This window comes from Amaranthus tricolor, chromosome 2 (assembly GCF_026212465.1).
Source record: "Amaranthus tricolor cultivar Red isolate AtriRed21 chromosome 2, ASM2621246v1, whole genome shotgun sequence".
NCBI classification, from domain to species: domain Eukaryota; kingdom Viridiplantae; phylum Streptophyta; class Magnoliopsida; order Caryophyllales; family Amaranthaceae; genus Amaranthus; species Amaranthus tricolor.
The window spans coordinates 33,672,895-33,695,527 of record NC_080048.1 but is presented as its reverse complement, the minus strand read 5'-3'; the positions used below and the strand labels follow the sequence as shown (position 1 = coordinate 33,695,527).

General features: G+C 33.9%; 2 protein-coding genes across 5 annotated transcripts; one reads left to right on the top strand and one right to left on the bottom strand.

Moving 5' to 3' along the window:
• Positions 1–1,174: 1,174 nt before the first annotated feature.
• On the top strand, positions 1,175–6,740 carry LOC130806407 (mitochondrial outer membrane protein porin 2-like). The gene is made up of 6 exons (XM_057671470.1): positions 1,175–1,462; positions 1,655–1,722; positions 3,912–4,022; positions 4,106–4,192; positions 5,215–5,423; positions 6,272–6,740. The coding sequence occupies exons 1-6, from the start codon at positions 1,411–1,413 to the stop codon at positions 6,573–6,575; spliced, it is 831 nt and encodes a 276-aa protein (XP_057527453.1). The 5' UTR covers positions 1,175–1,410; the 3' UTR covers positions 6,576–6,740.
• LOC130806363 (DNA polymerase kappa) lies at positions 6,017–22,173 on the bottom strand. Of its 4 annotated transcripts, none has more exons than XM_057671401.1 (16): positions 21,899–22,173; positions 19,371–19,543; positions 19,072–19,245; positions 18,787–18,910; positions 18,598–18,698; positions 18,363–18,449; positions 16,023–16,118; positions 15,745–15,865; positions 14,914–15,042; positions 14,166–14,257; positions 12,951–13,062; positions 11,956–11,994; positions 10,923–11,254; positions 10,426–10,745; positions 7,999–10,173; positions 6,017–6,926 (listed from the first exon to the last, which is right to left on the bottom strand). In XM_057671401.1, exons 1-15 carry the CDS (start codon positions 21,996–21,998, stop codon positions 10,053–10,055), a joined length of 2,121 nt encoding a protein of 706 aa, XP_057527384.1. In that variant the 5' UTR covers positions 21,999–22,173; the 3' UTR covers positions 6,017–6,926; positions 7,999–10,052. The 4 variants fall into 4 exon arrangements, with proteins under 4 accessions (XP_057527384.1, XP_057527387.1, XP_057527385.1 ...); XM_057671404.1 differs by having other exon boundaries at positions 18,598–18,656; XM_057671402.1 differs by lacking the exon at positions 11,956–11,994.
• Between the last annotated feature and the right edge of the window lie 460 nt (positions 22,174–22,633).

The window sequence follows — 22,633 nt, the reverse complement described above, 5'->3', positions numbered from 1 at the left end:
TTTTTATAGTTTTGTTTAGCCTAGGTACTCGTCTTGTTATGTCTTGCTACGTATCTTATCTTGTCATTGTTTTCATTAAAGGTACTTCTACCGAGCCGAGGATCTCACTAGTTGCAGCCCCTATCACAAGGCTATGGTGTACCATCTTCTATCTCTCTCAAGATAGTGATCATAACTTTTATATACGGAATATACTGAGTATGATGACAGTCAGATGGTTTGGCCATACAACCATTTACCAAACATTTTTATTGTATTATTTGTGCAATTTCAACCTATTTATACAAGGCCAAACCATTTGATGCTATTATTTGATAGATTAGCTGGTTGAAACAACTTGTTAGTATGAATAAGCAGGAATGAGCAAAGTCGTATATTCGATCTAAAACATGCAGTCGGATCATATATCTGATGTTCAAAAATTGGCATATTCGCTATCTGATATCTAACTTGATTCATCTTGAATATTCAAATTTGAAAATATTCAATCGAATATATAAAGTATTAGATATTCGATGTCGATGGTGATAAGTTGAAAAACCAAATCAAATATCTAAAATATTCAATATCCAACATTCAAATTTAGTTAAAAGTGATACTTTTAAATAATTACAATTTTAGTCTTGTTAATATGAGATATTTGATTTTTCAAAAGGTCAAATATTTAGATATTCAAATCCCAAAAATTTTATTATCCAATATCCAAATTATAATTTTAAATCAAATATCAGATCGAATCATCGGATTTTTGGATCATCAATTAGTTTTGTCGAACCCAATAAATAAACTATTTTTAAACCAGTTGCTCATAATAACTTGTTTAAAACCAACTAATTAAACCAACTAATAAAATTAACCGCTCAAAATAATCCTAAAACAAATCACAAAAACTTGGACGAGACCGTTGCAAGTTAAGACGAAGTGTGGGCCGGCCCATTTCACACGCATGTAACTATATTTCAATTTTCTGCGCATTTATCAATTTTGACCTTGAAGGTATCAATTTTGAAAATTGATACCTTTAAGGTCAAAATTGATATCTTTAAGATCAAAATTGAAAATTACCTAAAAAATAAAAAAATGCCCAGATTGTAACACGCGTGAATTGAACCAACTCAAAATTTTTTATTACTATGACCAATTTTGCCAACACCCTCAAATTTAGGGATTTGGAACTTGGAATTTGGGAGCTGGAAAGACAAGCCAAAATTGGAAAGTGGGCAATTGAGCAGAGAAAAAGTTCAGATAACCCAACATTTTTTGTTCTGTTTCTGTACAACACTACACTAGAATTCTCTTCATCTCCCAGCCCCCACTTGCCCATCATCTCAACTAAATATAGCCAGAATTCAATCAAAGATAAGAAAGGAAAAAATAAATCCGATTGTTAGTTTTCCATTTTAGTAAAGTATGAGCAAAGGGCAATTCCCTCTTTTCTCAGACATTGGCAAAAAAGCCAGAGGTATGAACAATTCAACATTCTAATCTGTTAAGAATCGGGTTTTATCTCGGTTAGAGAGCCGATATCCTATAATAAATGAAAAAAGTTATTATATATAAATGCTGAAGTATTGTGATTCATGCGATGGTTTTTTCTTATTTATTATTTTGCTTATTGAATTTAATTTTTATTTTCTTTGTCTTTTTTCTGCAGAAATTTTGTACAAGGATTTTGACTATGAAAGGAAATTCATTGTCACCACCCAAACTGCAGATGGACTTGTATTAATTCTTCTATCTCACTTTTTTTTTTTTTTGCAAAATTTTATTTTTCTTGGTTATATGCAATTTTCTGGGTTTAATTTTGTCTATTTTAAAGTTCTTTTGGCTCTTAAACTTAAATTGTAAGCATAGTGTGACTTGGGTTAGAAAGATGAACTGATTCAGAAGCCATTATTGGTGTTTTTATTCAAACATTGTGGAGAAAGGTGTAGAAAATTATTATAATTATTTATTTCTTGGATTATTTAATTATGTTTTTTGAAGAATCAACTTTTATGCTGAAAACATTTAATTTGTATATGTAAAGTTTTCCACGAAGAATTTGATAAGATGTGGATGAAAGGAACCTAATTGTATCATCATATTTGTTGAATATCATGCTTGATTTCATCCGAAATTTTGGCTCCTTAGACTGAGAAAAGGAATTTCTAGATGTTAGAGCAAATGCTTTTTCTTTGAAGATTCTAAAACAAAGAACGAAAAAGATTGCAAAATTAAAAAAGAATCAAACACACCAAGAATTAGAAGGTGGGGAAAATCCTAATATTAAACTGATATTAGACTATAAAACCCCACCCAAAGAAATGAAGACAATTTAATGATTAGAGTTCTTAATTACAATGTACTAATCCAGGTCTAACTATGGAGAATGAAAATTTATAGAGATTACAAAGGGAAACTGTAAACCCTCACTCTAAGAACCCTAATCGTTTGGCTCTCTCTATCTAGATTAATCTCACTTCTTAAGCATTACAAGATTCTTTCACTTGTTCTCTATGTCTAGATGCAATATAGGACTATATATATAGCTAAGGAAACATAAAGGACATCAAGGAAAGCTCCCGCTCAAAACATAATGCAAAATAGTAGCTAACGCAAGACTGGCTGTAGCTTGCTCGACCAACTCGAGCCATCCTGCTCAACCGAGTCGAGCGACCAGCAACACGTCGAGTCTACCTGCTCGAGTGGTTCGAGTGGAGGGGCAGCAACTTTTGACCTTGTGCAACTTCATATGCATCAATAATTGTTTTGTTGTCCCACTGCTGCATTGCTAATTCAACAAAATAATTAACTCTAATTTTATTATATCTTATCTAACATCCTAGGCACTAATCAATGGCATGAACTATGAATGAATTTGTCTTTTCTGTTGCCACGCTTGTTAAAATTTTGAAATTATATATGACTTAGATCCTATGAACAAGAATTTACTAGGTTTGATGATAATAATGATATGGCTTAGATCCTTGTCATGAACATTTGTCTAGTTTGAATGAAATTGATGATTGCATTGGTGGGTGGGTTTTTGATTAGAATGTGGGTTGTATTATAGCACAGGATATATAAACTACTTTGTGAGAAAATAGGAGCTGGATTCTTTCTTCTTCAATCTCCATTTTTAATGAGAACTATATTGTAAATTTGTCCTGGTGATTTTGCCTTGCATTCTTTTTCATCTATTTCTTAGAAAATAACTGAATCTTGAAGAAGCTGGCTTATATACCTAATATGTTGCAATATGACATTACAGACTACAGTAGCGGTTTTTGTATATAGTCTTGCCTAGTAGAAGCTGTGAAACAAAATTCGACTTTGAAGTAAATAGCTAGTATTATATATGGGAATTGGGAAGATAAAACCTAAAATAAAGCGTATTACTGAAGCACTAAGCAGATTCGCTGATCAATTCATCACTATCGAAAATTACTGATTTTATCGATATAGAGATGGCATATGTTATCGTTAAATGGTACATGAGACTGCTGCATATGTGTCCTCTCAAACCATTCTATGGTAAGGCCTCACTTGGACAACTCAAAAGTTTCAACATCTATCTTTGGGTTGGCTGTCTGCAGGGCCGACCCTATAAGGGGCATGTGCCCCGGGCCAATCCAAAAAGTTAGAAAAATGACGCTTTAATATTTAATAATTAGGAGCCTATAATGGTATGTTTAGTAATTAGAGGTCCATAATTAATGTTTCGCCCATATCTGTTAGCCTCTGGTCATCTGACCTTAAGTTAGAGATGTTGCCTTCTCAGTCTAATTTTGTTATGATAGAGCCTGTGCTTGCTTGAGATCATGGTATAAATTGTTCCCTTGATATGTTTTCGTCTATGTATCAAGTAGATACTCGAAAAATTCTCACTTACAAGTTTCGTTAATGAATCATGTATTCTATGCATGAAGGCCCTTACTTCCAGTACTGTACAAAAAGAAAGTCATTCAGTTGGCAATGTGGCTGCACAATACAAATACAAGAATGCGGCTGTTGATGTCAAAGTTGATACGCAGTCTAATGTAGGTTCTTATACGATTTTTACTTCATTTGTGCATTTATATTCAAAGCAAAATATTAGGAGTTTTTGCTCTTGTTTTGGCAGATAGCCACGAGCCTTACTTTAACTGATATCGTGCCATCTCTTAAGTCAATAGCTTCTATCAAGCTCCCTCACTACACCCCTGCCAAGGTACATTCTCCTTCATCTTCATTTTCTCGGCATTTGACCATTTAAGTTTTCTCAAAGTAGTGAACGTTGAAATTTGGTTAAGGACATAGTATGGCCAAAAAGATAATTGGAAAAAACTACATTTTATTACCTCGATGCCATTAAGGGCTCCCAACTTGGTTTGGTTTGGGGCTCTGATATACGTTGTACGCGATCTTACACTTGTGATAACAAAGAGCTTTCTTCTGAATGACGCTTGATAGAAAAAATCAACAGCAACTTCATCTAAATAAGAAGTGCACATGAATTGATTAGTCATTCTACTATAGTTCACTATAATTCAAAACAAATGAAATCTCGACTTCATCATAGTGATTGCCTTTTAAAAGTGTAATATGCCTATCAACCATACTGCAAACACTAGTAGATTTTATTGGCCTGAATTCCATTCTATTTAAGATTTATGAAGGAGGTAGTGCCAATGCGGAGGTAAATATTTATCAAAAAGCCTCAGGGTTGAGGCATGGGACGTTTATCAAAAGATTTTGTGAGGTATGCACTTTAATCACAATTTGTCAATTTTGATTCCGCCAATGGCTTGAAAGAGTTATCCGATTGCGTTTGTGCTTTATTATCAATTACTCCTATTCAACAACAATGCCAAAGCCTTAATCCCGATTCCCTAATATGGAGTCTATTATCAATCATTCAGAAGAAAAAAGCACATCAATGATTTTCATTTGTCTTCATTCTCTAATGAAGCTCAAAATGTTAAGTTGCAAGATCATGATATTTGACTCTAAATAGAAATTCAACGTTTAAAAGTTGGGTTACTTCAATCAGTGTCACATGCTTCGCTAATTTTTTTGCGAAGCGGAAAAAGTGAATTATGGTCGGTTTTAGGCTATTTTTGAAGAATTTTGAGCGGATTGCGAATTCAAAAGGCGAACTAACTAGCTAATTATGTTTCACCAACTTCAATGTTGTCGTGCTTCGTTATTCATCATAGCTAAAGTGCTTGCATTATGTTATTTTCATTGCAGCTTGAGCTTCAGTACTTTCATGAACATGCAACATTTGGTTCATCTGTTTCTTTGAACAAGTCCCCTGTTTTTGATGTTTCAGCCACCTGTGGCACTCCAAATACTGTAATTGGTGTAGAGGCTGGTTATGATACTTCAGCTGCTGATTTTACTAAGTATAATGCTGGCATAAGCATTATGAAACCAGATTCCTGTACATCTCTTATCTTGTAAGGCTCTTGGCTTATTTTACTCTTTTTTGGTACTTGCTATCTTGCTGCTAAAAAGATTCAAGCTTTTTCGGTCATCATCTTAGAAAATAGGTTTCGGGAAACTTAATTGGATACTTTCTAATAAAGGCTAATAAGTTCAAAGAAGAATAGTAAGTCTAGATTAGGTCCGATAATAGTTTCGATCGCCGTATTGGTCAGTGTTGTTTCTGGCATTTTATGGCTCTAGACAAACTGAATGAAATAAGCCCTCTCTATAAAAAGTCTATTTTGAACTTTAACGGGTGTTTGAAAAATAACAGAGACATACCATATATTATAATTATCAATATAAATGTAGTTCGGGTGTGTCATATGTACTTTTTCATCAATAAAAAAACTAATAATAAATTGCAAATTTTTAATTAGTGCCTTCATTCATTAACCAAAAGTTTAAGGTATTAGACCCTTCTACTTTTGGGCCCTAGGCAAATGCCTACCTTTTCTAGGGTCAGGAACAACCCTGGTAATAACGGCCCTGGTAATGGTACGATGATGCTGTAATAGGAATGATGTGGCCATTGATATTCCAAATATCAGTAGGGAGCATGAGATATTAAATCGCGATTTTCATTACACCTTTACAATACAGGAAATACGTTGAAATTTGTAATTCTTGGTGCTTCCTGCTTGAGAATTTTTACAGGCTTAATCTTATACATTCTAATGTTTGTTTTGTAAGACCATTGTTCTTTGTGCAATCCGCTGTTAATTACTGTGCTCGCTTCTTCTCTTTCCTTCGTTGTAGAGGATGATCCGTATAGCATTGTCCTAACCATACGAAGTTTGTATCCTGCTACATGTTCCAGGAGCGAAAAGGGTGACCTAGTTAAAGCATCATATTTATATTACCTTGATCAAGCAAGAACCACAACAGTTGTGGAGTTTAAAAACCGATTTTCCGAAAATGGGAATACTTTGACAGTCGGAGGATCACACGCTGTTGATGATCTGACATTAATCAAGTTGAAGCTCGATAACCAGGGGAATTTCGGAGCACTTCTTCAGCATGAATTCAAACCTAAGTCCATATTAACAATGGCAGCTGAATTTGATTACAATTCTATTGATACAAACCCCAAATTTGGCTTATCACTTGCGCTAACGCCATGAGTAGCCATCCTCCGGTCAGTCAATCTGTTCATTGACATGTATGTATCTCCTACATTTTGTGTATGTAACAGATTCACATAAATTGTATTGTTATTGGGTTGTTTCGAAAAACTGGCGCAGCAGTCATCGAAATCATACTTCTATATTGGCTTCTTGTTTCTCTTATTTGTCTTTCTCCTTCGGATTTCTGGGTTTGAACACGGTGCACCATTTCAGAAGAAGATCCTCTACATTAGCGTTCATTCGTGTTCCTTTCCCTCCCCAAACTAGCATATGAGATAGGTCTGCAACTGATGAACCATCCACCTCTTGTACAACCTTGAATCCCATTCTAGTATAGAACCTTACTAGCTGCACAAAGTCTTCAAAATAAGATAATAGAACTTGCCTGATCAATACAACAAACAAAAATGGACAGTTTGAGCATTAAAGACATTCCAAATCACTTTTTATGGTGGTAGAATACCTATGAGTAGTTCATAGGAAGTACCCATGGACAATATTCCCCTATGGATGATGAAGAAAACAAAAGGAAAGGATTAAGTTTGTTTTTACCCCCTTTTCCTACATCAATCTCACTTCTTATCTACTACATTCATAGTGGGAAAATGCCGCAAACGTTCTAATCTTAAAATTTAGAGCCTCAATAATAAATTCACAATTTTCATAAATTTATCTCAAAATATATAAAAAAACACTAAAAACTCATTTCTTTTGATATGATCGTAAATATTATCAATGCAATTCTTATCAACCTTAAACTATTAAATAAAAGATAATTAAAATTATCAATGGTCATAACGAAATTGATAGTAACATCAATTATGAAACGAAACTATGGAAGCATGAGATAACCTTTGAAACAACCTAAAATGCGATTATTTTGCCCCTTTTGTCTTTCACAACTCGAGAAATATATGCAATGGGATACAATAGAAACTTATTTTTGCACTTTTAGTCTTTTTACTAATACAAGAAATAACGATTCAATTTTTTCTAAATCTACACAATGGAGTACAATGTAGACTTGTTTTTGCACTATAATTCTCAATATACTTCATGCAACTTTGCAATGAATATCAATACATCATTAGTTCCATTACAGCTATTCAATGCAAAGTATAATGTGAGACAGAGAAATCACATAAAAAAATTATTTAGAATAATCCAACTTTTTATTGATTTTCACGATAATAATCTCAACTTTTGATTAACCATAAATAATCCTACTTTTAGGGTCACCTAAGAATCTTGTTGCCCAAATGGTTATCTTAGTACATTTTTAGCAAGCACCCTTTGTAATTGTGATTATTTATGTTTAATAAAAGTTGAAATTATAGAAGGAAATCAGTAATGTGTTGATTATTCTGGGCTAAAACAAAAATTGAATTCAGGGAAGCATAGAGAAAGGACAGAGGAAAACCTTAGAATGATAGAGATCAGTGTCATTGATAGCAAGCAACTGAGCAGTTGTACAACCTGAATCAAAACCATGCCTAACAGCAACTGCACCAAGGAACAATCCCACACCAAAAATTGATCTATGCATATTCAGAATCTCTCTGCTCAATCTTATAGAATCCAAATGAAGTATTTTCCCATCAATCCAAACCCTAATGACTCCTTCAGCTTTTCCAAGCTCCTTGTTTGTCTCTAAGCTCTTTGCTGTTATTCTAAAAAAGGGTCCCAACTTTTGCAGTTTTAAATCAAGATTTCTAGTTTTAGAGGTTTTTAATATATCTTCCATTGTTGGGATATTAATACCACTTATTGAGGATGGTGTTCTTGTTGATGCTCTTACTATGCTCATACTCATAGTTTTTGGGAAAGTGTAATTTTGATTTGGGATTGTAGATTGTTGGGTAAAATGATAAATTCCACATTAATTTGATACAGAATTGATGAAATCATTTGCTATATAGTTTAGCATATAGGAGAAAGTGGAATTCTGTAATGGATAAGTAAATCTTGGGAGATGTAAGGCCACGTGGCAGATGATGGTCCTCTTTTTTCCTTGATTTTATTTTCTGATTGCATTTGCAGTTTACGGACTCATTCCTACTCTTGATTTGAGGGTAGGTGGAGAATTTCCACGGTTAATAGAAGAGAATAAAATATTTTGTCAGAATTAAATTCCTATTAAATAAAAGAAAAATAGAGTAAATTAAATGGAACGAAAAAATAAAAAATTATAGCAAACTCAGGGATGGATGATCTATTAAGTGCGATTTGAGAAAGCTCAACAAAAGTAGTATTTGCACTATTCCACCGATTTTTCCCTAATAATAAATAGTGGAAAAATAAGAAAAATGGATAAAATGGTATTTTAAATGAAATTGAAAAAAATGCATGGATTATGGCCAAAAAGAAAAATAGTGTAAATTTAATGAGGCAAACTAAAAAGAAAATTAAGGCAAAATTTATGGAACAAAAGGGATTATTTATAAAGAATAAAAATTAGTGACATTTCACATCTTAATCGGTCATATGAATCCTACCTAAATGTCAGATTTATTATGGTAAAAAAAATTACATACATTTTCCAATCTTCCATCCCTTTTGATTATGATCGTCAGATATTTCTAGAAAGCGTATCTTTATGACATTAATCTGAAATATCATATCAATTTTCAAGGCTCAGCATAAATAAAGTAAAAAGAAAGAAATCCAGGGCAAAGAATAGGTTGAGGATAAATTACCTGATTCTGTGCTGCTAGTGCAGCTGTTATTGTGGTTGTACGTAAAAATCCTGTTAAGAACTGAGACAGCTTATACAATAAACTGACTTTCCGTCGGATATATTAAAAAATAAGAGGGCAGATTATTACCAAATAATACCTACAGTGCAACAGATGCTACTGATAATCAGATATTAAACTGAAAGCAGATCGACGTTAAATAAATACCTACTCAAATGCTGTAGGATGCAGCCGACACTTGACCTGTTAATAGCTTGAACAGCGATGTGTATTATCATTCATATTATTGCACATAATTAAGCAAAAGAAAAATCTCAACATGATAAGATTGTATTTTCACACAAATTAGCTGTTATACAGTATACACTATGAAATTGCAAAACATGAAAAAATTGAACCGGAAAAGTATAATGGAGATGTAAACTTCATCTTGTAAAAAAGGCTAACAAGCTTCTTACATTAGTCTGTTTATTCAAATAACAAATTGCACACATTCACTGATAATTATATACACAGGAACAAATGACATAGAATAACATTGAACAAACAATTTCTTCCATCGAATGACTGTATCCTAGGACTTGTATATCTAAGTGCAAAAATGCAGTTTTTGTTGCGCCATTAGTCTCAACCACAAAATGGCTTTTGCCAACAATGTGGATGGTTTTGTGGTTGTATTGGCTTATATATCGGTTGTGGTAAGCTTGAAACAGCCGAAGGATAATTTGCATTATGATATATATAAAGCTATAAATTGATTACATTTACACACAGAATACTAGGTATTCTGATTCCTCTTTGTAAAGAACTGATCTATAGAAACATATTTGCCTTTTTCTGGCAATGACTTGCGCTTTTTATTTCTACTTTGGCTCACAATCTGGTCTTTCTGAATATACCTGTCAAGAAATAATAAATTACAAAGATTAAAAACTGTTCAGTCTACCTGCCTGTCAATTCTTCAAAAATATCCAATGAGATCTTTATGACAAAAATCAACATATTCTTCAAAAGACCCAAAGCAATTACATATTTACATGTATACAATAGAGATCAGTTTTAGTGCGTCTACCCAGAATGATAAGATCGGTGCACTACATATTTAACAGAAACATATCATCAAACAGAGAGGAAACGGATGGGATATCTACCTTTTTTCAGAGAAGTGACTCATTGAGCTACTACTAGAGCACTCTTCCTGCAATCTTTCAGCTAGATGAAAATCAAAGTGTTCTTGTCTCTCGTCAACAAATTCGAGAGGCAATTCTATTCCGCAAATAGAACATTTGTACTCGTCCACCCATTGGAATTGTGCTTGCAGACTTACTGAAGGGACAGCATCATCATTTCTATTATTGGTGCATCCAGTCAATTCATCGAGATTTGTATTACTGCGACCAACTCTTGACTCCAATTGCAAAGAAACAGGTTCATGTGCCTCTGAAATATGACCACCAGGCCTAGCACTCTGCTGGGAGGACAATAGAAGAAAGAAAAAGGAAACAATCAAGCATCCAAAAACAATGAGAATTTTCTGTTTTAGAAGATCTAAGTAATGATATACTCCTATCATTTCATACTATTGTTAACAATTAGTGTTTCTAACAACGAAGAACGAAAACAAACATAAAAAGTTGTAGAGGCTTACTTCTGCTTGAATACTGTTCAGAGGCACATTTTTCCGGTCTATATTGTTAATGTTTACATCTATACAGCAAAAATCTGAGAATTGATCACTGTTGAATGCATCATTATGGGCACATATAGAACTGGGATCATAAGTAATACTGAGGTCACTAGCGGAAAAATCCTCTCGAAAATCATTCGAAAAAGAATTTTCCTTTTCCATCAACCTCGAATAGTCACTGTTACGCATAATAGCTCCGGAAGTATCTCCTACAATGACAAAATTGGTAATAGATTTCTGCTTGGGATCAGATGGACCAGCTTTATCTTCACTAAACTGAGATATACGAAGGCCTGTTAAAATACAAAAGATAAAAACACATTAAACGTACTACCTTATAACTATTTATAGATGCAACAGGTCACATATAAACATGGTTAGTGAATGCTTAGCCTGTGCTCAGGGGCCAAAAGGTTTCGGATCTTGTAAGTGACTGAAATAGAGAACCAGATCCAGACACTATTAAGATTTGCTAAATAGGCACAGAAAGAAATGCCCAGAACAGGACTTTTAACCGCGCATAATAAAAGATTTGTGCTGGGCCTACTGGCCAGTTCAAAATCGATTTATAGGGGCTCGTAGAAACCAGTCAGGGAATAGATCAACTCAAAGCTAAACAAATACTGAGAGCACAAGCTCAGGAGAAGCACAATTTAGCAGGTGACCTCACATAATCACAGACTATAGTCTGGTACACGAGCTAAAGTTACCAAAAAGGGAAATTGTGAGTAGATAGCCTCAAATTTAAATAGCATTCAAACTCTGATCATGAGGCCTCTAAAACGACCAAATTTAAAATCAAAGTTCAGGGCACGCATGGGTTGGCAGAACACCGGAAGTGGCATATTACTCACAAAGAGACAAGAAATTCCTAGATACACACTACAAATAACATTTGGTCCTACATCGCTTCACTAAAATTACCAAAATTTGATAAATGAACCATGGTTCATGGCCTCAGGCCCTCAAGGGTAAAGGGACCTTGAATACCTACCGAGAAATTGCATGATGACCATAATGCTCTGAAAACTTGCTGCATATCAAGATCCCAACATAGCTTAAGAAATGAATGATAATATGATAAATACAATCTTGAGGACTAAAAGTTTACTAGCAAAGAAACAAGGAGCGCAAATGCACAAAATTAAGTGCTAACTGAGTAATTTAAGAAACTCTCAGAAGCAGCAAAGTCCAAGAGAAACCAGGAAAAAAGGTGAACAACAAATGTTCAACTGTAATACTCCCTCCATTCCTTAAAGAAGTTCCCACTTTCTATTTTGAGGTGTTTCATTTGTTATTCCCATAAGGAATCTTTCCATTTATATCACAAATTTTGGACAAAAATAACTTAACCATCCTCATTTTAATATTTTAATAATGTTTATGGACCCCACATATCTTCCACTGACTTCATTTTAACATTTTTATGTTGCTTATGGTTCCCACATGTTTCCCACTAACTTTATAAAAATATTTTTTTATTAGTTGTGGTCCCCCTATTTTTTCCACCAACTTTCTTTTAATATTTATGGTCCTTACTTTTCCCCATCAAATTTATTATTCAATAAAATATTATCTCCACTATCTAAAAGATTCTATTTTTCTTAATTACCGTGAACATTCCTTATGATAAAATAAAATAATAACTCCACTATCTAAAAGATTCTATTTTTCTTAATTACCGTGAACATTCCTTATGGTAACTTCATTAAGGAACGGAGGGAGTACTATTTATTTGGTCACGGCATCACTCATCACATACACCCAGGACTCAAGATAGTGCAACCATACATCATACAGTACAGTGATCAGGCCAAGATCCACCCCAAAGTTGACAACAAAATTAACAAACAATTTGGGAAAAATTTATTAATTTAAAGACAATAAAATAAAGATTATCTTTACTTGGAAATTTCAAAGTTACCATCCACAAAGGTAACATGGAACTTTAGGAACACTTTATAAACCTAGCAAATAAATTAGAACTACCTATTAGTCTTAGTGATGCAGGAAGTTCTGCTTTCAGCAATTTCTTGCCATGCATCAGTATATCCTCACTTGAACATATATACTTCTGCAATGTTACTGCTCTAGTTCGAACCTGAACATCCAAAACAAAGTTATTTATGAACTCAGTTGAACATTGAGATTTGATAATCAAAAGTAGCTTCAATTAGTTGTGATATGCAAGGGTTTGGGATGTTGGGTGAAGAACAATTACACAAAGAAAGCACAAAAATAGAGCACAACACCAAAGAACAAGAACAACAAGATTTATGAGGTATCTAAAGATACCTCCCCCTCAAATAAAGATTACATTCATTAATATATCAACATACACTAATGACAAGCCTTACACAACCTTTGAGAACACTTTCAAAGAAAATATTGAACCTTTGACGTCAATCTCCCTCAAATGCACTAATACATGTAGAATGAACTCTCTTGGTTCAAAACCCTAGTTGATTCTAAGTATTAGACTCTCTCCTATGTTCTAATGATGTTCTAAGACCCTTATATATAGTCTAAAACATATTAGAATCACCAAAGGCCTTGAAGTCCAAGCATTTCTGCAACAAAACAGAATAGGCGTCAGAAACTGGACTGCTCTCTGCTCGACCGAGCCATGCTTCCCTCAAGTGAGGTCCTTCAGCAGCCTGCTGCCTTCAAGTGAGGTGCTGTCTTGGTCGTGCAATGCTTCCCTCGAGCCTTGCCTTGATCAAGGCACCCCTCAACACCTTCCTTTAGCACTCCATAGCCTTCATCAAAGCCTGTCATGCCATCCCCAATGATCACTTCATCAAGTGATCCAAAGCTTATCCTCCCATATCCCATGCCACTCACATCTTCACTCTCAAGATGTGCAAGCTAGAGCATGGGCAATGAGATAATCAAACTCATTACCAATATTATGGGGAATTGGCTCTTGCTTCAACAAGTTGAATTATAATCAAAGAAAAAAGAAGGTTCTGTTGAATTTCTTACATGGCTAACCCAAAATTTCAGCATCAGAGAGCTTAGTAGCACACAAGAAAATTCCCGAGTGTTTTTCATGCTAATTTATGGTAAAGCTTTACAATTCTTTTATGTTTGTCTAACACATATATACACTGGAATACATGCACAGATGATTCACTTGATACGAGTAAAAGTCTGAAATTGGGAACAGACCAAAGAGTTAATAATGCAGAAATCAGATATCACCTCAAAATGCGCAGTTTTCAGTTTAAGTGTCAGATTACGACCACAAAGTCCTTCCTTTTCCAAGTCAGTTGCAAGCGTCTCAGCAAGTTCCGCTGCAAAAGGGAATCAAAGAAAGTAAAATAAGCTGCAGTACCCAATCATCAACAGGCAAAAATTTAAAGTTTATGCAGCAAAAATTTGATGTTACAAGGATATCAGGGAGCTACTAATGACATTTGCAAAAATGAAAACTTCTACTTTGACATAAGTAGTTGTGTATAACAGATTAGAAGCCACTAGATACCAGAAACTGGCTGGTTGGTCCATTCAGCCTTAGGCTGGATTAATATAAGTCTCCTCACTTTCCTGTTGTTCCTATAGTCACCGAAATTGGCAAGCGGTCCAATCCATGACCCACTATCACCATGAGGCAGAATATGTTGAACCAGCCAGGCTGTCACTTTCAGTAAAACTGGAAGGTACCAATGAACCAACCACCAGTTTGACCGGCCTCAGGTTTCTCACATCACTTACAAGTCGTCATACATTAATTCACTAAAAGCTTATTCGGTTACACCTGCACACCCACCACTTTTCTCTGCTACCTTTCATCAACTGAACAAGGACAAGAGGTTGCACCAATTCAATATCCTCTTACAACCTCACACAACTTTTTAACATCAAAATGAATGCTTTAACAATATAAAATCAAGGTTGAAAGATCTAAGTAGTTGAACAATATTATGTTGATTTCATATGAAGCTTTTACCTAGTTTCTTATACAAGAAAGTTTCATCATTGGTCGCCGAAAATGTTCTCTCGTTACTCATGCTCTTCCGTAGCCTGGCCTGTGGAGCATCTGTGCTCCCTAGCCCCAATCCAACAGAGAGAAAAAAATCTGCAGCAACTTTACAATGTCATCAAATTTGATTGATGTAAGTTGAGCAATATAATTAAAACTTTTGTAGTCCTAACTCACGAATTCATCTATTAAGTACGAAGTGTCACAAGGAGAGCTAGCAATTAAAAAGTGATGGGCATCAAAATCCAAAAAGAATTGTTTAGTCCTACCCATAGTTCTATGAGTTGGAAAGTGTCGCAAAAAAATCATCATCACAAGAAAGTTTAATTTTAGAAAGAAAAAACAATCTTAAGGAAAACAATCAATATCGATTATCAATCCAAATAGCCTATAATAAGAAGAAAGGGAGAGAGAGAGAGAGACGCGGGGTGGGGGAAGTACTAGACACCCCATAGTGAAGCTAAACAATTGTTGCCTTGACCAGAATTTGAAATTCCAAAATGAAAACTATAAACAAAGAGATAGTTGGCTAATGTTTTATTAATGACATTTTCAAATAAAGCTTAAAACATACTACTAATAGACCATCTCAAAGTAGAGGCTTTCTTTATGATTTTTGATACCATTTTGGAAAGTGATTTTTATGAAAATAAAATGATTGTCTTCGGCAAGATGTTTAAGAGGGAAAATTTTTTCAAACTATATAATTGCAAATAGATTAGATCATTAACTTTCAAGTGGATGTTTCTAAATTCCATAATACTCAGGTAGGAGAAGAACCATAGGACGATCAATGACCTGCAGATGAAGGAGAAAACAATGCACAAAGCAAACTTCCTTTCTCAAGCAAATCCTTGCATGTATTTATTTCAAAAGCGTTCCTTAGGATATGCTCAGTAACCTTGCCAATGCCTCCAATCTGTTCATAAAGCATTTAAAGCAATCAATTAACAAAAAAGGCATATGCTGTATATGTATTTGTACAGTTCATTTTGATTTTGATTTTTCAATCTTTAGGCCCTTTGTGACCTTCTAAGGAAAAGATGGAACAAAGAAAAGGCTCAAAATAAAGGTACCTTCTGTATTGGGAGGGAGGATATGAATGTAATGACAGCCATTCTATCATTTGGCAAAATAAATTGTCCATTTGGCTTGTTTATATCTGAGCATACCTAAAAAGCATACAAAAAAATGCAAAACTTCAAGTCAATACCTTACTAACAATCACACTGGCATACAACTAAGATGAGGACACCCAAATCAAAATACTTGTTTTGAGTCCATTAAAGCATATAATAAAAAGAGCATATGGAGTGAAATACACATGGAAAAGAAAATCATAAAAGAAAAAAATCACTATGCCCTTCGATCACTTTAATTATGCCCTTTGATCACTTTGAACACAAGCAAAAAAGTGGACAAAGGAGCACACACATTAAGACATTCCTAGGCAGAGAGAAAATTTTTGTACAAAAAAACTAGCATTTTCAACCCAAAAATAATAGAAAAAAAATATCTAGCATCTAGTGTCCCTCAACCTCTCTCCAATCATGAGGAGTTCATATGATCCCACTTCAATGTTTTATTTTAGTATCAAACACCTCCACCCATCCTCAAAAAAAAATCTAGCATCGAACATCATAAGGAGAAGATTCACACACAATAAAATGCTATAATTTCTGTAACCTTGCAACATAATACAATATACATCCATGATATTCAACGGATTCTAAAACATAACATCATTGGTGGGCTTGTTGTGATTGTGACTTGATCAATTGGCCTGTTTGGAATACATGAGACACATATTTTCTCTTGTATAGGAAAATACTAGTTTGAAGTTCGTGTCAATTACGAATATTTTTTTCACTAAGTTATTATTCTACTATATATCAATTGTTTAGTGTCTTAGATATTTAATAGTTTACTTGTATCTAAATATTCTCATTGATTTACAAACTTAGTTTAACTATGACGAATATTCATTGAATCTTTCTAATTTTAGTTACCAATACTATCATTACAATTAAGGCAACTAAATAATTTATGTGATTGCGACACATGATACATAAAGGGTTTGCTTTAGTATACTAGTATTGATTTATCGAAGGAAGAAAACACAATGTCAATGAAAAGCAAAGTTGCACGTAATTTGCTAGAGCCTAAGGTCACTAAAAGAGGCTCTTTAAAATGAGGATCAAGTAATTTGTTACGACTCATTTTGCGGATAACACATTGTGAATTGTTAACTTGGAAAAAAAAACATTTTTATAGTAATTCATGTAATCAGGAACACCTATTTATATTAAAAGCTTATAATAGTTCTTGTAAAACCTAATACACTAGAAAAAAAGGCTAATATTTTCGAATAACAACTTATAATGGCCATTAGTCCATAATTTCAAATCACAAGTCACATAACAGGGTTTTACATTTCGATAAGCTCAAAATCAGTTATGAAGTGGTAGCTAAGTAACTAAATGACCTCATTTTCATTCCATTATTCTAACTTTGCATGTGAACATTGATCCTCATCATTAACTTAGACTTGCACAGTTTTCCAAAGTTCATACACCCTCTTTAGTTTATTGCCTTAATATAAATAAACATCCAAAAGACCAACACACATTGTGCAAAATATCGTCCGCAATACCATATTGTAAAGGTTTTAAAGCTACTGCAACTAAGGTCGAGACTGTGTAACCATCCACATAGTCCGCAAAAGTCGTTTTGCGACTGTGAATGGAAAAGTACTTTAGCACTATGGCCACAAAGATTCATTCCTAATAAATCTGTCTATCAACTATCTACTATGAGCAAATTTGCTGAGCTACTCTTCACTAAGTTAAAGTCCTGAATCATCAAAGGCAATCAAATTGGGATGGAGGATAATCATGAATAAGAATGTTAAAAACGTTGTTGCAACATATTTGATTGTTCATTAACGCCTATGTGGTTAGTGGGCTAGTGCCTACGTCCCTCCAGACCATAATTTTTCTTTTTGTTGAATCTAGCAAAGATTATACCTACTACAATCATTGCCTATATTCAAAAACATGTATCACACACTTGCCCCAAATTGCTACTCATACAATTTTGGATACTTGTACAATGTCCACAAAGTTGTTTACTCTTTCTAAACTGTTCAAATCTTCATAACTTCTACATTTAGTACTATCATTGTTGTATAAAGCGCCAAATCATGTCACCATGAGAGAATGTTTCTAATACTAATCTTGATCTAATCGCGTATTTTTACGAATAATTCATCAATCAACTTTAACACCCACAATTTATAAACATATTCAACGATTTTAGCTAATATTTACAAAAAATAAAAAAATGTAAAAAGGACCCAAATATAAAAGTCACGTTCCTCATATGTATGCCCGATAAGTAGATGTAAAAGAAAGTACCTTAGCCAGTAACCGATTAGGACCCACACCAGCACTACATGTTAAACCGGTCTCTTCAAAAACCCTTCTTCGAATCTCCTCAGCAACCTTGGCAATAAAAAAAAAAAAGAGAACATGTTAAATGAAGTTGCACAAAAAAAACTTGAGTAACACGCACAAATGAACAAATGCAGTAAGTGAAAAGACAAAAAGAGCTGAAAATGTTTTCCAAGAGATTATCACCAAGCATACTCACATCATCACTTTTCAAGTCTCTTTCTCTGCAAACCTCAGTTATATCAAGGTATGCTTCATCTAAACTGGCGGAAATGAAATTAGGGTCATATCGCTGAAAGACTGGAAATCGATTATTTAGAACCAAATTAATTGGCGTTAAAATATTATAAAAACGACAACTTCATATAGCATCTCAATTAGCCCAAACCTTTTCTAGTTAAAGTACTGTAGTAAGTGTACTTCTCAAAATCTACTGGAACAAAAATAAGCTCTGGGCACAATTTACGTGCAATAAATCCGGGCATTGCAGCACGAACACCATATTTACGTGCCTAAAAAAGAGACAAGTTTCTTTGTGAATAAGTCAGTAGCAAGATAATCAAAAGTCATCACGTGCAGTGATGCAGATCAGATGTTAAACTTTTCTGTGAAACACACAGACATACATAGCTTAATAGGAAGATTACTTATAATTCATACTCTTCCACCATACCTCATAATTTGCAGTAGATAGCATAGACAAGCTGCCAACAGCCATCGGTTTGCCCTTCAGTGAAGGATTGCTCAATGTCTCAACAGCAGCATAAAAGGCATCCATATCTACGTGAAGCCAAATCCTTGACAAGTCACGTTGGGCTTCTAGTTCTGTTATTCTTCTTTCAGCAACCTGCACATTGCACATGCACTAAGATAATCAAATACCAAAGTTTAACTAGTGATCTAAAATTTAGAATGCTTGAACGCAGAAATCCATTTTTAAAAGAATATCTAGATACATATATAAAAACAAACCTTCTGATAGTAAGATATATCAGCAGTCGAAAGTTTTTTACGCCTTTCACGCATGTTCTCAATCTTCTGACACATGAGGGCCTTTTTGCGTTCCTCGTTTTCAAAATACTTTGACCCTTTGCTCATTTCATAAACTACTTTCTGTACTTTTTCCTTGTCAACTCCATCCATACCTAGAATATTATGTGCCTTTTTTTTAACAATGATTTTTCATAAATAGCACAGAACAAAGCAATAGATTTAATCCACAAACGAAGATATTAAACATACTTAAACAAGTCTTTACATGGTCTAAAGGCCCAAACTTATTCTCAATTCAATTTAGTTCATATCAATCTGGTTCAATTCCATTCACTTTAGTTCACTTGAGCACATACCTTTCACTCACATATTTTAAAAGGAAATATCATATAAGTCATGCAATTTGATCAAGGAAATACGTTAACTTTTTGAAAGGAAAATATATCTAATGCACATACATAGCCCTACTTTTAGTTCTCAGATGTTTTGGTACATCAAATACTAAATTTAAGAGACAAACTAAGGATGTTTGTCATACAAGAAGGCTTGAACATTGTACAAATAAGGATGATAGTTTCTAATGTCAATAATACAACAATTGCAATCACAAGTGGACATTTCTCCGAAACACAAATCAATAAAATATCTTAGTTTTACGAGGCTTAAGATTCGACAACTTCTCAATCGTACTATTTTAACAAGTTAAATAAAGTCTTTCTATATTGTTAGGATTTGTTCACCAAGTAATTAGGACTTAATTAACGTAATTAATTAAGTATGTAAGTATGGTAAAAGAAGGACCAAGTGTTCACTTGGGATTGGATGGAAGGAAGAATCTTAGTGCCAAATGATTATTCAATCATTAGTTGGTTTAAGTATTACAACAAAGCTAGGACAAGTGTAGGATGGCAAGAGAGATTTTAGGGGATCATCGGACACGTTGAACATGCAAGTAGTCCAACAAGAAGCTATTAGGCAGCAAGTACTCGAACAAGCACCCTGACCACACTCCTAGGTCACCATTAAGTAGCTAAAAGTCTCGTTATAAAGCTCTCCTTCTTGCTTATTTATTCCCCTTATTAGCTTCTCTTCGTCATTAAACCTCCATCGTAATTCCTTCAGGTTTAACGTTTGTTCTTCAAACACAATATTAATACTATCCCAGTTAGATATGGTGCAGGTAGCCCTTTATTTGGTGAACTTTTTAATCTTGTGTAGTTTATTGCTTTGTTCATTTTGCCATTCATTTCATACTTGCATATTTGATTCTTATATTCATACACACCATAGACATCCATTTCAACCTCAATTTTAGATCTTTGGTGTGTGTGAATCTCTTTCATTACATATAATGTTAGTGTTAATTAGTGACTTGAGTGCACCATTCATGACTATGCATTAGTGAGTGCATAGAAGTGGAATCTTTTGGGTGTTTAAGTCGGTTACTTAATGTGTAGTTAAGTTGGTTGATTAATTTGTGTGTTAAATGATAGTGTTTAAGTTGGTGATCAATGCATGGTGTAAATGGTGTGTTGATGGATGCACTTAAACATGCATATTATGATGGTAATTAAGGCATGATGAATGATAGTTAATGAGAAGGCTAAAGGGTGAAGATTCTTGTATGAGGGATCCAAGTAATGAAGCATTGCCTTGATCGAGCATTGGATTTGGTTTTTGACTCTTGATGTTCCTTAAAGTTGTTTATTGTGCATTAATCCTTAGCCTTAATTATGTAATACTCATTAAGGTTCAAACCTCTATAAATAGAGGTCTCATATGCCATTGTAACACATCTACAAAAATCCCTAAGCCCAAACACAAGCCTAATCTCTTCTCTATTGTAATTCTCCAATTTGAGAGTTCTTTAAACTCCTTTGTGATAATATAAGTGAGATACTACACACGGGAGGACGTAGCCTTAATTGGGTGAACCTCATTAAATCTTTGTGTTGTTTTTATTGCATTATTATCTCCTACAAACATTGTTTTCATTGATAGTGTAATTTGTTCATCACAAGACTTAATACACTCGATCTTGGTGATATTGGAGTTTGAAACACGTCGTTAGAACTCTAATATAGCATCGTTTTCATATAATTTTAGGTTAATACTCAATTCATCACTCTTGGAAGATTGAACCATATTTCACCCAACTTTTGCCAATTCACCCTAGAAAAAATCCAATAGATTCAAAATTACACGCTTGGAACATCACACATTCCCAATGGCTTACCTCAATTCAACTCATCAACTTTCATTTTTTCTTCTTTATTGCTAATTAGATTCAAACCCTTATTTTCAAGTTTTTGAAATATTCAAAATAGAGATTAAAATTCAGTAAAAATGAAGCTGATCACGATAGCGAACATCAATGTATTACTAATTTAGCCAAGAAATTCAATTAAATTGATGAAACTTAAAAATAATGAACATCATTCACAAAAATTTGATAAAAAAAAAAAGTGGAAAACAAAAGAAAAAGCGGGAAGAAAAATGAATTAGACCAGCTTTGGCGTTGGTGTAAACAGTGTGATAAGATTGCCATGGTTTTGAAATTGGAGCTTCGCTTGAAGATGGCTCAGTCTTCGTCGCTGTTTCTTCCATTACTTTTACTTAGTTGAGAAAAATTGAAGGAGAAGGAAACGAGGAATGAGTGAAGAATTGAACGCGAGAAAGCCCGCTAATCCGCTATGAGACTACTCGGTTGTAGGGCCCGCTTCCCGCTACTCGCTAGGATATGGCCATATGGGTCTGAGTCTCAGAGACAAGTTAACTATTGTGTTGATGATTGTTGGACTATAAATTAATCATATTATATCATACAATTTAATTAAAACATTAACATACATGTGTAATCTTCATTGAAGTTAGAACGTCTTTAATATTATACAATTTAGTAAAAACATTATTCTCACAAACCTCCTTTTGGAAAAATTTTACTGATTGTAGTAGGCTTATTTGGCAAATAAACTTTCATCACGTTGATTTTTACCAGTTACACATTGCATCCTCATAGAAAGTCTTCAATATCATACAATTTAGTAAAACGTTAGAATATTGCACATATCATCGCCATAGAGTGCCTCCAAATCTTCAGTAGGCTAACCTGGCAAATAAACTTCTCAAGTCGAGGGCTCGCTGGTCTTATTCTCCTTTAAGATTATGGGTTGTTGTTTTTTATTCCTTTTCAAATCCGAAAATTTGAATAAAATAAGATTATTTAACAACTTTCCAAAAAT

Bases quoted from the DNA above. Each gene is read 5' to 3' on its own strand.
- LOC130806407 (XM_057671470.1), top strand. From the start codon at position 1,411: ATGAGCAAAGGGCAATTCCCTCTTTTCTCAGACATTGGCAAAAAAGCC. The intron at 1,463-1,654 runs GTATGAACAATT...TTTTTTCTGCAG, and splicing joins CATTGGCAAAAAAGCCAGAG to AAATTTTGTACAAGGATTTT. The intron at 4,023-4,105 runs GTAGGTTCTTAT...TTGTTTTGGCAG, and splicing joins AAGTTGATACGCAGTCTAAT to ATAGCCACGAGCCTTACTTT.
- LOC130806363 (XM_057671401.1), bottom strand. From the start codon at position 21,998: ATGGAAGAAACAGCGACGAAGACTGAGCCATCTTCAAGCGAAGCTCCA. The intron at 19,544-21,898 runs GTCTAATTCATT...ATAATATTCTAG, and splicing joins TTACACCAACGCCAAAGCTG to GTATGGATGGAGTTGACAAG. The intron at 18,699-18,786 runs GTTTGGGCTAAT...ATCGATTTCCAG, and splicing joins CAGTACTTTAACTAGAAAAG to TCTTTCAGCGATATGACCCT.